This window comes from Sinocyclocheilus rhinocerous, unplaced genomic scaffold (assembly GCF_001515625.1).
Source record: "Sinocyclocheilus rhinocerous isolate Xijiao unplaced genomic scaffold, SAMN03320098_v1.1 scaffold68, whole genome shotgun sequence".
In the NCBI taxonomy this organism is placed as follows: domain Eukaryota; kingdom Metazoa; phylum Chordata; class Actinopteri; order Cypriniformes; family Cyprinidae; genus Sinocyclocheilus; species Sinocyclocheilus rhinocerous.
Window position 1 is genome coordinate 366,645 of NW_015666487.1, and position 15,086 is coordinate 381,730.

At 35.1% G+C, this 15,086-nt stretch overlaps 1 protein-coding gene across 3 annotated transcripts in view; it reads right to left on the reverse strand.

Annotated features, from left to right (window-relative positions):
• Positions 1-15,086, reverse strand: part of LOC107732411 (CD2-associated protein-like) — a 55,276-nt gene that overhangs the window by 28,579 nt on the left and 11,611 nt on the right. For 2 of the 3 annotated variants that reach the window (XM_016543735.1, XM_016543734.1), the window contains exons 2-8: positions 13,723-13,883; positions 10,217-10,415; positions 8,046-8,146; positions 6,946-7,066; positions 3,610-3,779; positions 1,255-1,348; positions 821-927 (exon numbers count right to left, since the gene is read on the reverse strand). In XM_016543735.1, coding sequence (XP_016399221.1) covers positions 821-927; positions 1,255-1,348; positions 3,610-3,779; positions 6,946-7,066; positions 8,046-8,146; positions 10,217-10,415; positions 13,723-13,883 — 953 coding nt within the window. The remainder of the gene's footprint in view (positions 1-820; positions 928-1,254; positions 1,349-3,609; positions 3,780-6,945; positions 7,067-8,045; positions 8,147-10,216; positions 10,416-13,722; positions 13,884-15,086) is intronic. The other variant, XM_016543736.1, reaches the window with a different exon arrangement.

Below are 15,086 nucleotides of genomic sequence, written 5' to 3' on the forward strand. Positions count from 1 at the left end.
GTGATATTATTCACTTTATACGCTGAATAAGAGCTCGTTCTTTTGACAGCAGCAAGTGTTTATTATAAGTAAAATTTGACAGAAGTTTGGTTTTCACTGGTTGTTGTTAAGGTACGTTTAACCACGTTAAGCTGTTTCCTTATAATGGACTTCTATGGGGGAGAAAACGCTTAACGTGATATTATTCACTTGTTATTATTCATCTGTGGAGTAAGGGCTCGTTCTTTTGACAGTAGTTAGTGTTTATTACAAGTAAGGTTTGACAAAAATTTGGGTTTCCCTGGTTGTTGTTTACGTACGTTAAGCCAAGTTAAGCATTTTTCACGTTAAGCGTTTTAGAATGTCCCCGTGACAGACAGCTAGTTGTCCAGTCCTGTTCCGTTCACACAGCGCGTGTGTTCCGAGAATGCGGTTGTGAATCCTGAAAATGTACAGGTGTGTGTTCGGTTACAGAATGCGGTTGTCACACCCGTAAATAACGAAACTGTGTGTGAACGTAACCGTATTAAGGACTCAAATAGAGGACTGACAACCGTATTCTGCTGCTGTGTGAACGTGGCCTATGTAATTTAATCATTTTAAAAAATACCTTTGGACAAATTCATTGCTACATTTTAATAGACACAAACATGTTTTATTTGTTTTCAGATGTTCAATGTTTGTCATCTGGCAGATTTTCTTTTTTCTTTTTTATAACTATACATTACATAATGTAACTTATTAAATAATAGCTTTCATGCTTAATGTTCCTATTGTGGATGCTTCCTGAATATGTGTTGTTTATTTGGAGATCTCTGTGGTTAGGAAGACATTTGCTCACCCTGTTCCATACCTTGCTCAGTATGTGGATGATGTCACCCTCCTTTAAATCCAGCTCATCTTGGTTAGTTGCTTCAAAGGGGAATTTGGCCTTGCAATATTCTTTTACTGTAGAGAGACAAGAAAAAAAGACGATATATGTATGCTACACCTTGATTTGTCTTATGTAGCTACTACTGACTTTGTACTAAAAACTTTAGGTTGTGGAGTGTAACTAATAAAGCACAAGGTGCAAGTACACTTTCAGTACTAACAGAAAGACATACTCATCTATAATTTGGGTTTAGGTAATAACCAAGAGGAAGAAAAACAATGTCAGTCAGTCATAATCAGGGCAGTCAGTATCAGCCATTCAGTCTGGTGCATTTCCATAAATCTCCCGTCATTATTTTGGTTATCACATACAGCTTTATGTCAACCTTCCCATGAACTCACCTTTTCCTTTGCTCTCTGCCTCTTTTTCTCCTTTAGGGGGTTCAGGGGTGCTCAAAGGGGTGGGTTTTGTGGCTGATGGTAATGATGGAATTGGCTAAAATGAAGCAGAATCACAAATGGATTTACTGAAACGGCAGCCACACAAACACATGCAGTTGCACACTGGAAGGTAGAGACTTTGAGACAGGTCAGCCATGCCTGGATGAAAGGAACGCTGGGCAAACAATCACCACTCTTACATATGCACAGATTCAATGGGAGCGAATGCCGCATTTAGACTTTTTTTTTTTTTAATCCAAAACAGACTAAGAATCTATAACTATTTAGTAAATCATCTGACATCACATGATGACATGTTATAAATGAACTTTGAGCTCTTGATAAGAGATGTAGTGGACGATTCAACTGAACTGAATGACATAATGGGATGCAAAATGTGACAAAAAGGGAGAAAGGAAGTATTGGTTAAATGCATTAATATTGTAAACAGAGCTAAATGACTTAAAGCATAACATGGAAGGTCATTTGTGGCAAATTTAACAACTATAACATGATGTACACTAACATTTAAAAGTTTGGGATCAGTTTTTATCTTTTATTCAACAAGCATGCATTAAAATAACCAAAACGGACAGTAAAGATTTATAATATCACAAAATATTTCCATTTTAATGCTGCTCCTTTGACTGTTTTCAATATTGATCATAAAAAGGAATGCTTCTTGAACACCAAATCAGCATATAAGAATGCTTTCTAAAGGATCATGTGATACTGAAGACTGTAGTATTGGCTGCTGAAATAAATGACATTTATAAAAAACTGCAATAACACTTCACAATTTTACTGCTTTTACTGTATTTTTGAGCAAATCAATGCAGCCTAGGTGAGTGAAAGGGAGTTCTTTTAAAACATTTAAAAATGCTAACGATCCCATATTTTTTGAATGGTAGTGTACTAATAAGTGAAACAGAAAATTCAGGGAGAAATGTAGGATGGGGATGATTTTAACCAAGCTACATCTCCACTAATCATGTGCTATGAAATTATTGTTATTAATAATATCTATATTAGGGGTTTCCAAACGTTTTAATGAAAAAGAACCCCCAAATATAAAGACAAATGTATTCATTTATATATATATATATATATATATATATATATATATATATATAGACCTACAATAATGTACAGTATTTGAAAAATAATGTGTTTTTTGAACATTAAAGCATGTCAACATATTCTGTTACACCAAATACACAAAATAATGATCTTTAAAATAGCATCATATGACCCCTTTAAATATCATTGCAAAGCAGAAAAACCATTGAGCAAGCTAACGACAACAGTCAACCTAGAAATATACAAACTTTTCTTATGTACGATGAAAAATTTAATTCTTAGTGTTTCATTGTGTAAAAGAAAAATGTTGCCTCAAATTGTAACCCAGTTCGAATATCATTCATTTATATAGTATTATATCCTTAGATTCCTTACCAACGGAGTATGGGTTACATCACCAAAAATTTCAAAGCAAACTATTATGTTCTGATGAGACATTTCTTTCACTAGAGTAATGCGCACTGATGAATCACACACAACCAGGGGAATTTATTATGGTTGTAAAAGGGTTCATCTTGATTTGAAGCTGTCTTTAAGAATGAAACTGAAGTTGCAAACAGCTGCCTATAAAACTAAGAGCAAACAAAAAGTTGTAGCTTCTAGAAACGTAAACACAATGCACACGTCTAGAAACTAAAATGTGCAATGCCTTCCAGCTGTCTGCAGATGTAGCAAAAGCACAGACAGGGATATTCTGCCCTCAGTTTGAGCTGTGCAGAGAAAAAACGATAACAAGAGAAGCAGTCCATACCAGAATGCTTCAAAAACAGCCACCCTAAATAATGAAGTCCAAAAATAGAAAGACATATTTCCTAAAAAGGAAGGTCTCATCTTGAGACTGTCTGCCTATACGGTAAAATCTTGAGCAATCAAGCAATCACTGGCAAAACTTGTAGAGCAGTTAGACATGTAATTACCCTTCAACGCTCCATTGCTCTTGGCTATGGGCAGCACTGATTTTCATACATGCCAAGGCAATGATATAATTTTATAAGGCACTACTATGTGCTACATTGGTTTGCGGTAGTTCCTACTTCATAAATACCAGAATATCTTGCATATATAACTACAGCCACACATTATTTTTGATTGTGACATCTACAATACTGAAAGATTTCTGTTTAACGTGAAGTGTATACTGCATTTTCTGGGATTGGTACTAGTCCTGCAGTATAGACAAAGGAAAGACTTTAAGGAAGGCAAATAAGACATTGTCATGTGCAGAACTACACTTACTTTTTCTTTCTTTTCCTCATTGTCAGATGGTAATCTTTGAGAGACTCTGAGTTTTACAGAGCCCTCTCTGAATATGTCACCAAAGCCGATGCCCTTGATCTTCTTCGGTTGGGCCATGACTCCATTGCCTTGGTGAGGGGATGTGGGGCTAGACGCTCCATCTCTGTTATCTGTGAACACACACTTCTGTATGAGTACCACCACAACAAGCTTTACAAAATTTTGATTAAAAAAAAGTAATGTGTCATGTGCAAAGTAGACTGTATAAACATTGTTAAAATAACTGATACACACATGGTCAGAATTGTTGGTACCCTTGGTAAATATGATCAAAGAAGGCTATGAAAATAAATCTGCATTGTTAATCCTTTTGATCTTTTATTTAAAAAGAACATATATTTTATTCTTTTTTTATATGAAATATATTTTATTTAAAATATATTTCAGATATATTTTACTCATAAGAATTTCTAGGGGTACCAGTAATTGTGTCCAATGTGTGCTAGAGAAAAACATTTATTTCATAATGACATTTCCCCCCATTTTAAATTCTTATTCTCCAATGAAAGGTTAGATTTTTGTGAATTTTTTAAATAAAATTTGTGATTTTTTTTTAAATAAAAGATCAAAAGGATTAACAATGCAGATTTATTTTCACAGCCTTCTTTGATCATATTTACCAAGGGTACCAACAATTCTGACCACGTGTGTATTTGAATTTGAAGTTTGAATTCACATAAACACAAAAGTACAATAAAAGTTATCATAAAAGTGATCCATGCAAGTTGTGCGCTGCATGCCAGGTTTTCAACAGTCATACAATACATCTGTGTGAGGAACAGATGAAAATTTAAGCTGGAACTAAAAATCTTGACATCTGCGCTAGCTCTCCTGTATGAAAGTTCATGTCAGAAGTAGCGATGTCCATTCATGAAGGAATCGTTCTTATGAGCCTGATCTTACTAATCTGAATAATTTGTTCAATCAGACTGTTCAGTCTGTTGCTCACACTAAGCTTTTATGAATTCAGAAAACTTGGAATACAGTATTCAATTTTAATTTTGCTATAATGCTTCTTTACACTTTAAATTGGAAAACCTTGTGCTAAAAAAAAACAACCTGTACATTTCTTTACAATTTCTCCTTTTCGGTTTGCACAGAAGAAAGAAATTCATACGGATTTGGAGAAACATGACAGTAAGTAAATAATGAAAATTTTCATTTCGAACTTAAATTTTTTGGGTGAACTATTTCTTCAAATGTACACCAAATATTTATTCAATATGGGCCATTATTACTTAATTTATACGTTCAGAAGTTTGGGGTTGGCAAAAATGTTTTTGAAAGTCTCTTATGCCCATCAAGACTGCTTTCATTTGATCAAAAATGCAGTAAAACCGTAATATTGTGAAATATTATTACAATTTAAAATAACTGTTTTTTAATATATTTTTATTCCTGTGATGGCAAAACTGAGTTTTCAGCAGTCAAGTATGTTGATTTGGTGCTCAAAAATAATTTCTTATTATTATCAATGTTGAAAACAGTTGTGATGCTTAAAGCTCACCCTCATGTCGTTCTAAACCCGTAAGACCTTTGTTCATCTTCTGAACACAAATTAAGATATTTTTGATGAATTCTGAGAGCTCTCTGACCCTCCCATAGACAGCAATGTAATTACCACGATCAACGTCCAGAAACGTAGCAAGGAGATCGGTAAAATCATCCATGTGACATCAGGGGTTCAAACTGTAATTTTACGAAGCTACGAGAATACTTTTTGTACGCAAAGAAAACAAAAATAACGACTTTATTCAACAATTCGTCTCCTCTGCGTCACCCTGGTGCCATTTTGGAGAATATCCACTGAACGCAAACGGCGTATGCTATTCTGTGTCAGCTGCACCACACAGATACGTTTTCTATGTTGTTTACGCTTTGATTTGAACGAAAACAACGTTGCATTATATAGAGCTATTAGAATTCATCAAAAATATCTTAATTTGTGTTCCGAAGATGAACAGAGGTCTTACGGGTTTAGAACGATATGAGGGTGAGTAATTACTAGGAATGTAACGATTAACCGCGAGCCGGTTGAAAATCTATTCAAATATGTGACGATTCAAATCGGTTGATATGCTAAACAAATAGCGATTCAATTAGGGGTAGGAGTTTATATGAATGTATGTCTGAGGGGAAATTACTTTCTTTAGAAAAGTTTAGATGGTATTTTTTCTTTTCATCTTGCCTCTGTATAATGCATATTAAAGTTCGTAAGTGCAGCGCTGCTTTGTTTACAGCGGAAACCAAGGAAACGCTTTAAGCGCCACCTGCTGGCAGAGAGTGAATCTGCGTCTCATTCAGCTCTGCTGTTTCATACAATCTAATTTAGATTAAAAACTGTTCATGTTGCATGTATGCAGCATCTTTGTTTGGATCATGATTAAAATGCAGTGGTTGCCTCTAATTTTAAATGGAAAGAGCACAGACAAAGCCTTATTTTGTTTATATGAAGAGATTTATTTTATTTGTGCTACTTATTTATTTGATTTGGGGCTTGTTTTAAAATTTCAATTTAGTTTTGTTATTTACATTTACATTATATTTAAATTTTGTCATTTAGCAGACGCTTTTGTCCAAAGCGACTAACTAATGAGGACAATAGAAGCAATCAAAACCAACAAAAGAGCAATAATATGGAAGTGCTATATTAGTATATTATTATAGTGTTATTTCAATTTCACAAAGAAACATGCAGCATTTTGTCCAAGCAATAATAAAAGGACACATTTAATTTATAATTTGTCTTAAATCTCATTTTGTTAAAAAAAAAAACCGTGAATCGAATCGTGAAATCAAAATCGTGAATCGAATCGTCGTTACATCCCTATTAATGACAGAATTTTCATTTTTGGGTGAACTATCCCTTTAATATTTTCACGGAAACCGTGATACATTTTTTTTCAGGATACTTTGATGAAAAGAAAGTTCAAAAGAACAGCATTTATTTAATAAAGAAAACAAAATTATTAACATTTTACAGTCAGTTTTGATTAAGTTAATGTATGATTGCTGAATAAAAGTTTTTTTTTTTAATCTTACTGACCCCAAACTTTTGAACAGTGCAGTACACTTGGTCTGCTTTTTAAGACTGCTTCAGTTGGCCTAATGCCTCAAATAAATAAATAAATATTATGAACAAAAAGTTGTCAACTGCAGATCTAACACCTCCAAAACACCGCACACACACCCTTAAACGTACAAAAAACCAACAAAGGTGTCTGTTGAGTGTTTTCGTGTAAGGACATGCCCTCTCTGAGATAAGCTGAGCAGTACCTGGCTCATCTGTTACGTCGCTGGTCTCTGTCTCTTCAGCTGATTCTATTTCTTTGACGAAGTTGGAAGGAAAGAGCCCAGACTTCCCATTCATGCTTCCGCTCCACCAGCCCTCCTCAACCTAAAACACAGTCAGCACTAATACAGGAACTGTCCATTCAAACGCTCATTTTCAAAGACAGTGGGTCTCAACTGGTTTCACTTCAGGATGCAGATTTAACACTGGACATCAAGTGACAAACCAACACAATAGCAAAATTGTTTAAAGCATGAAGCAAAACTACTAAAAAATGCAAAGACTTAAACATATATTAAATTATGTAATATTTTTAATGTTGCTTGAATTTTGTATAGGCAGAAACAAAAGAAAAAAAAAAAAAAATCATTGCCATAAAAGAGCCATATTAAATGTAGTCTGGCTTAAAGTAGTCTTTCATTTCATTTTTTTTTTTAAGATGAGGGAGATGTCAAGCATGTTGGCCATATTGGTATATGTCCATTTATCTGGTTAGCATCTACTAAGCTAGAATAATCTGCACTACAATATTACAATTTGATCAGAAACACTGCCTTTGACAAACAACACATGATATATGAAGCATTCAGCCTATATATGCCCATTTATTTTATTTTATTCATTTACTAACTATTCACAATTATATGATTACTTGAATGGTTTAATTTGCATTTTATATAGTTGTTTTCCTTCCTGTCTGCAACCCTATCAAAACAGACTTGTGACCTTTTTTTGACACAAACCACAGTTGGAGAACCACTGATCTTCATACCATTATGGATGAAGTCACAAAGAATGTTTGAGAGAGAGTATGTAAAATAAATAAATAAACTACATTTTTATTACTAGCTCATGAGAAACATCTGAGTGGGCAACTAAAATGACAAGGAAATTGCTCATTTCGCGAGAAATGAAACTTAAGGAACATCTAACTACTTTATCATCATATCTCACACTGCAGCATGCAAAAAGCCTATCAAAGAACATTTGCTGTGCGTGGATTTCTATAAATAGAAAACTAATATATTCAGCACAATTTCAAAACATCAAGTTACATTAAATGCAAAAGACAGAAGCTACTGACCTCCTGAGTGATGTCAATGATATCTCCAATCTTCAGTTCCAGCTCGTCTTCATTCTGAGGCACATATTCAAACAGGACTTTGCACTGACGCTTCTTGGGCTCTGTAATGAAAACACAACAAGTCACTCTGGATCTGGCCTGACACGTCACTCAGCCAATAACGCCAGTATGCAAGGGGAGCGTTTCCTCCAGCTACCTGAAGAGGGCTCAATGAGTAAAGACTAGCACAATCAGGAAGAGTCTTTATTAAACTTGTATGCACACATACACTCTCACACACAGATGCCACACCCTGTCCTTGAGATGATTCATATGCCCTTTAAGGAGAAAAGAAAACGGCAGATTACTCTGTTTGCTCCATATTACATGCCAAATTAAGACGTTACCTGTCACCCAAAAACTGAACTGAGAAATCTTCGCCACTACTAAATATTCTAATGCTTGTACATTACAGTTGAAAAGTTTGGGATCAGGAAGAATTTTATTTTTTTTTTAAATATTACATTTACTCCGTAATGCTGACGCATTAAATTGATTAAAAGTGACAGTAAACATTTAAAATGTAAAAAAAAAAAAAAAGGCTTTTATGTCATAAATGCTGTTCTTTTGAACTTCACGTTAAAATAATTCTGATAAAAATATACATAAATTATTTTTAAACAATTTTTAATGTATAAATTATTTTGTCTCATATGTCTCATCAAGGCTGCATTATTTGATCAAAAATACAGTAAAAACAGTAATAGTGTAAAACATTTTCAAAAGTAATTTATTCCTGTATGGCATAGCTGAAATTTCTGAAGCCATAACTCCAGTTTTCAGTGCCACATGATCCTCCAGAAATCATTCTAATATGCTCATTTGGTGCTCAAGAAACTTTTCTTAATTATTATGTTGTTGTGCTGCTTAATTTTTGTGTAAACCATTAGACATTTTTCAGGATTCTTTGATGAACAGCAAGTAAAAAAAACTGCAATTATTTAAAAAATACATATTTATAACATTATAATTGCCTTTACTGTCCCTTGCGATTAATTCATTGCTAATCAATTTAAAGCTTTTGATCAGTTTAATAATTATTGCTGAATAAAAGTATTACTTTCTTAAAAAAAACTTTCTGAACCCAAACTTTTGAATTTTTTAGTTAATACCATGGTACATGAATATAGTAATAATTCATTATCACTGTATATTGAAATACTACAATATTGGCATCAAATTCTATTACTGTATCATTGTACCACCACAGTACTGTTTAGTTTAGTAGAAGGCTCTCTATGGCTGGCTTGCAATGTACGCTGCACTGAGCAGAAACTAAACAAAATATACATTATTTCCTCAATGGTACAATGTGATAAACCTGCACAGGAGCACAGAGGAAGAGAATCAACACAACTACATTCCACTGTTATCACTGTTTTAGATGATTTGTTTAGCAGAAACCTTGAAGGTAGGACGGCACCACAATCGTTGAGTGTTCTGTGACAATGTTCCCATGCAGCTGGAGAGGATCAAGTGGACTTCCTCTAAAATCTGAGACAGTCGTACACTCAAGACTCAAGACAGAGGAAATGAAAACAGGCTTTATGAGCCGATAAGAAAGCAACTGCTGCCCACTACTGGCCAAAGCCACCATCGGCTAAACATTTTTGTGCTAAACTCGGATTCCAACAAAAACACACAAAAACAAAAAAAATGGTGAAAGATCTTACCATATGCTGTATTATGGTAAACTATATAAAAATCATCTCAGCCTGCTGTGACAAATTATTTTGACAACAAAGACGTCCACAATGATACACCAATAACCAATCGACAGTAAAGATGCTGTAAACCATCATGCTAATGTCATTGTCCACTAGACTGAATTATACCACCACAATCTATAGACCACATGGCCTTCATCCAAAGACATGTCAGCAAACTCAAACATGCTAAATGATTTACAGGTAGAACGTGTTTCTGATTGGCTACTTTTGCTCAATGGCTAAAAAGCTTGGGCAGATTCGTGACAATTTTTTTGCTGTTATCGAGTCCAGGGCTGTCACAGAGACAGATATGTGGTCTGTCAGGAAGAAGGGACATTTTATGTGTGGCATTCTAAAAACAAAATCTCTAAGAAAAAGAAGAGTAAAAAGTTGTTAAAGAGTTTGAAATGAAAAAAGACGCACTCTTTTTTGAGGCACGGGGCTGAGAACGAGGTTGTAAGCCAATTCCTCCTGCCGGGATGCCGTAGGTACTGATCCTTTGCACCAGGCTCGCCACATTCCCTGATGCTCGCCGCTGTATCGGAGTCTCATCTTTCACCTCCTTCACTTCTTTAGCCTCCTTTGGCTCATCTTTGGACTTTGGCTCATCTTTTTTCACCTCCTTGATTCACACACACACACACAAAAAAAAGAATCAAATATCACATATAGCATCACATATAACAGCAGTATGGCAAATCACACATCATGGTAAAAGTAATTTTATACCACGGACACAACATGTATCATGGTATTTTCCCTGAAAATTCTAATGAAAATGCTTTATATATTAAATAATCATAAGACACTGTGTATTTTTGAAAACTCCAGCAAAGAAAATGCTGCACAAATGAAAGGTAATTCATCATTTTTTATTATTTTCTCAGTTTGTTTGGAACCTGACAGACATTATATCTTCTAAGTCATTTCTCTCATATTAATTTGTCTCTGTATATACACGTTACGCCATGTTTCTTTGTCACTCATAGCATTGCTAGTATATATACTATGGTATAAATGATTTAGCAAAACCTGTCTGATAAATAAATAGACATTTTTTTTTCAGTAATACAATAAATAAAAAATCTGAATTAAAGGCAGTTTAAATATAAATGAAAATGTCTGAGAGAATTCAACATCCATACGGCCAACAGCACCTGTAGGTTTGGTTTATTTTACCATGAATGCATGAATTCTTTGTTAGGTTTACATTCTACATTTACATTTACATTCTTCACACCCACGTCATGTAAAACTCTACAGAAACCACTGACTTAACACCTACATTCACGGTTTCCAAACACATGTAAATTCAGCAACACCACAGCCTCCCTCACACATTCAGAAAAAGGTAGGAAGAGAGAGACAGAAGAGAAACAAAGGAGTGATAAGATCTCCAGCGACTTCAGACAGCCGTGTACTCATACGCCCCGAAAAGCAAGTTCTCAGCTCATCCAGCTGAAACTTGCTCTGTGCTTATCTCTCTCTCAATGATATTTGTATTTGGTATGGATATTAAGAGGATCTGAAGTATAGCACTTCATACTGTGAACAAGAATAAAGAATCCTGAGCTGGTAGAGCCAGTGTATTACACCTATTTAGCGTCTAATTCAGCACTGAATTAAGAAACCTTTTAAATTCTTGCATTTTAATTAAGGTAGCACTTAGAATGTAATGAAGCGGAATTAAATTAAAAGAACTTCAAAAAATGGTTTTAAAATAATATATTTCTCCATATGAATTACCAATAAACATGTCAGCATAATCAACATATGGGGTGTTTGCCCCAAACTTTCGAACTGATTTAAAGTTGTCTGAAATGTGTCTGTAGGAGTCATCATGAAATCATAATCTAAAACCTAAAATGATAAATAATTTGAAAGAAATTGCATTCTACAAATCAGGGAATTAAATGTTTAATAAATTAATTATAAATAAATTATGCAATCATTTAATGTCAACAACTTTAAATCAATTAAATGTAAAAAGTGTTTCTTTCACTATGTGAACCTATTGGCACAATATACATAAATGCAATTACATTAAAATAATAATAATAGTACAAAAAAAAAAAGTTAAATTGCTTAACCCTCATTTGCTATGCCAACCGCTTTATTTAGTCTACTACCCAAGGAACTGCCATGGATTTTGGGGCATAATACTATGTTGTTTTTGGAAATGTACTATGGTTGATAAAATGACATTCTTTTAAGTACCCTTTAATACTATGGTAAGCACCATGTAATACATTCAGTACTACGTAATACATCAAAGTACCCTAGCATTATTCTAGCATTGCCACAGTATTACCAAAGAAACTCTACAGAAGTCTTTTTAGCTGGGTTTAGACGGACTCAGACAGAGTTTGGGTTTGAGAGAAAGGCATGTGGAGCAGCACTCTTTGTTTCCTGGAGGCTCCGGTGCAGAATGGAGAATGCCACAGGCTGCATCCGCTCCAAACTTCCTGTCTGAGATGCTGACAAAGAAATTCCTTTTTGTTACTCCCTGCTCAGTAACTAATTTGAGGTCAGCCTTCTCAACCTTTTTAAAGCTCCTGGTTTTCTTATAATATCTAAATAATTAATCATTATAATTAATAAATAAATATACAAAATTATCTGTACATGAAACTAGTGTACTGAAAGCGGTACATCAAATCAGTTAAAAAGAGTAAAGCCTGTCTTATACTTTCCGCGTCCGCGAGTCCGCTAGGGTCCGCTACGGTATGCGTGACGTAAAAATCGTCATCGGAGAGTGTGCGCGGAGGCTCTGCGCGGACATCCGCGTGCCTCCCATTTTTTGTGACCGCGTGGACAAGTAGTCAGTAGGCTACTGCGCATGCGCAGGCTGTGTGAAGAAGCCCGTTGCTACTCGAACCTGTACAATCCATTGATAAAACAATATAAAGACAGCCAGATGTGCAATAACTATGGGCAATTCTTTGTTCACATGTTTGTTTATTGTTCAAGCCGATCTACTACGCATGTATGGAACACGTCCGCGGAGCGGACCATCAGCGTATACTTTCGGAAGTATAAATACAAGTAGTCCGTGTCCGCGCTGTCCGTGTACGCGTCCGGATTGCTCATGCGGAAAGTATAACACAGGCTTAAATCACTTCAAAAACTATTCCTGTCTAAAAATAAATACATATAAAAAAATGTAATCTTTATTTAAAACACAATGTTCTAAATGCACAATTGTAGAAAATGAACTTTAAGAACGCAATAAAATTGTGCCGTTAGTGTAAAAACATTTTTTACTAAATTATTTTCTGGTTATGCTTTTCCAGTAAGCGCCCTTTAAATCCTGTGCTATCTGCGATCTGTCTGGTGATTCAGCGAAACAGGCAATGAAATCCAGTGCCATGTTATGAGAAACTAAATGAACAGAAAACCAACTAAAGACAAAACATTTCCAGTAACATGTTTTCCAGACACGACAAGCCCAAGATCTTATTTAGATATGAACTGACAGACAGACAAACTAAAACAAGCTCCTTACCTGCTCGGTTTCCATGATCTTCTCCAGAAACCACCTGAGTGCTGACTATCAAATCTTTCCAGGATCAAAGTTCAGTTAAGGGAGTGGAAGATTACCTCACACCCTACTAAAGGATCTCCGCAAGGAAACGAAAGCAATAATTTCCTGCCTTTGACAAGATTTGCCATTACAATCGACTTTAATGTGGGTTTCAACACGCTGCTTCAGTAACTACTCAAAACACTAATTAAGAGGTACACAAATTGAAGATGAAGCTGCAATACCTGCAATGACACATGGACTTGTAATGTCATACCTAAAGAAAACCACGTCCTTCCTGTTGCCACTCAGTTTTGGCCAACCACAAGGCTTTTTACCTTTCTTTGTTTCCTTACATAAACCCAATATATTAAATAACATTTAAAAAAGCATTTCTTGAAATTACCTTTACAAAGTTGTCTGGGAAAAGGCCTCGTTTCCCGTTGAGGTCTCCCTCCATCCATCCCTCCTCCTCAATCCGTCGCACATTTCTGATCACATCTCCAAGTCTGAGGGTCAACTCATCTTCGTGGGCAGCTTCATACTCAAACTCCACCACCACCTCAACTACAAAGGGGAGAACAGACAGTCATTGAAAGTCATGCTGTGATTAAGACTCTGATAAAGGTTGTTTGTGACATAATGGCACAAATATTACTTAACAAGGATGTAGAGTAAAATGCAACCAAGGCTTTTTCACACCAAATACAAACTGATAAAGCAAAACAAATGCAGAAATTAATGGTTTCTCTCAACAACAAATGGTCTGTTTGCATTGACACACACTGAAACTGATATTGTATACAATTTCAAATGTATTGATGGTCCTTAAAGGAATAGTTCACCCAAAAATAAAACTTCTGTCATCATTTACCCACATGACTTTAGGGTCTTTCTTAGGTGAAACACATATGGATTAAAAAAAAAAAAAAGTTATCATACAAGTAGGGCTGGGTATCGAGTTCGATACTTTTTAGGCACCGCCCGAATTGCTTCGATACCATCGAGTATCGAAAAACGTCTCGTCGTTCGGTACCAAATTTCGATACCTAAGGGGTTAATCTCATCAACGTCAGAGAGGCGCAGATCGATCAGTGTTTGACATCCGCGAGAGCGATGCGAAAACGTACGGAGCAGTCTGCTCGTGGTATCTTACTATAGCCTAATACACCGATAGGTCTGCACAGTAGGTCCGCGTCACGGGCCACACTCAGAGATGTGGCTCACACGTGAGTATTTCGTGTGAATGCGTCCCAGCCCCCGTAGCTGTAAGGCTACATTTACACCATATCGTCCAGCCCTAATTTTACCTCATATTTCATTGTTAAAAGCAGTTGCACAGACCCAAAATTAAATATTTTTTTATGTATTTCATTATGTCAGTTTCTAAACAAGGAAGACTAAGGGTATTTACATTTATGTATTCGGCAAAAAATGTCTATAATATTATTATAACAAGTGCCTAGATTTTTTAAATTTTTATAATTTTATAATTTTTTTTTGTAATGTGTGATAGGTATTAATTTTAAAGGTGTGCTGATTGTACCAGTTTTTTTGTTTGTTTTACATAGTGTGATTTCTGATTAACTGTAATGAATTAAAATTTCGTAACGATTGTATCCAGATTTTTTACTTAACACAGGCGTTAAAGCGCTATCAGTAGGGTTGGGTATCGTTTGAATTTTATCGATTCCGATTCCGATTCTGCTTAATGATTCCGATTCTTATCGATTCCTAGTTCAGTTCCAATAAGATAAAAAATCCAATATA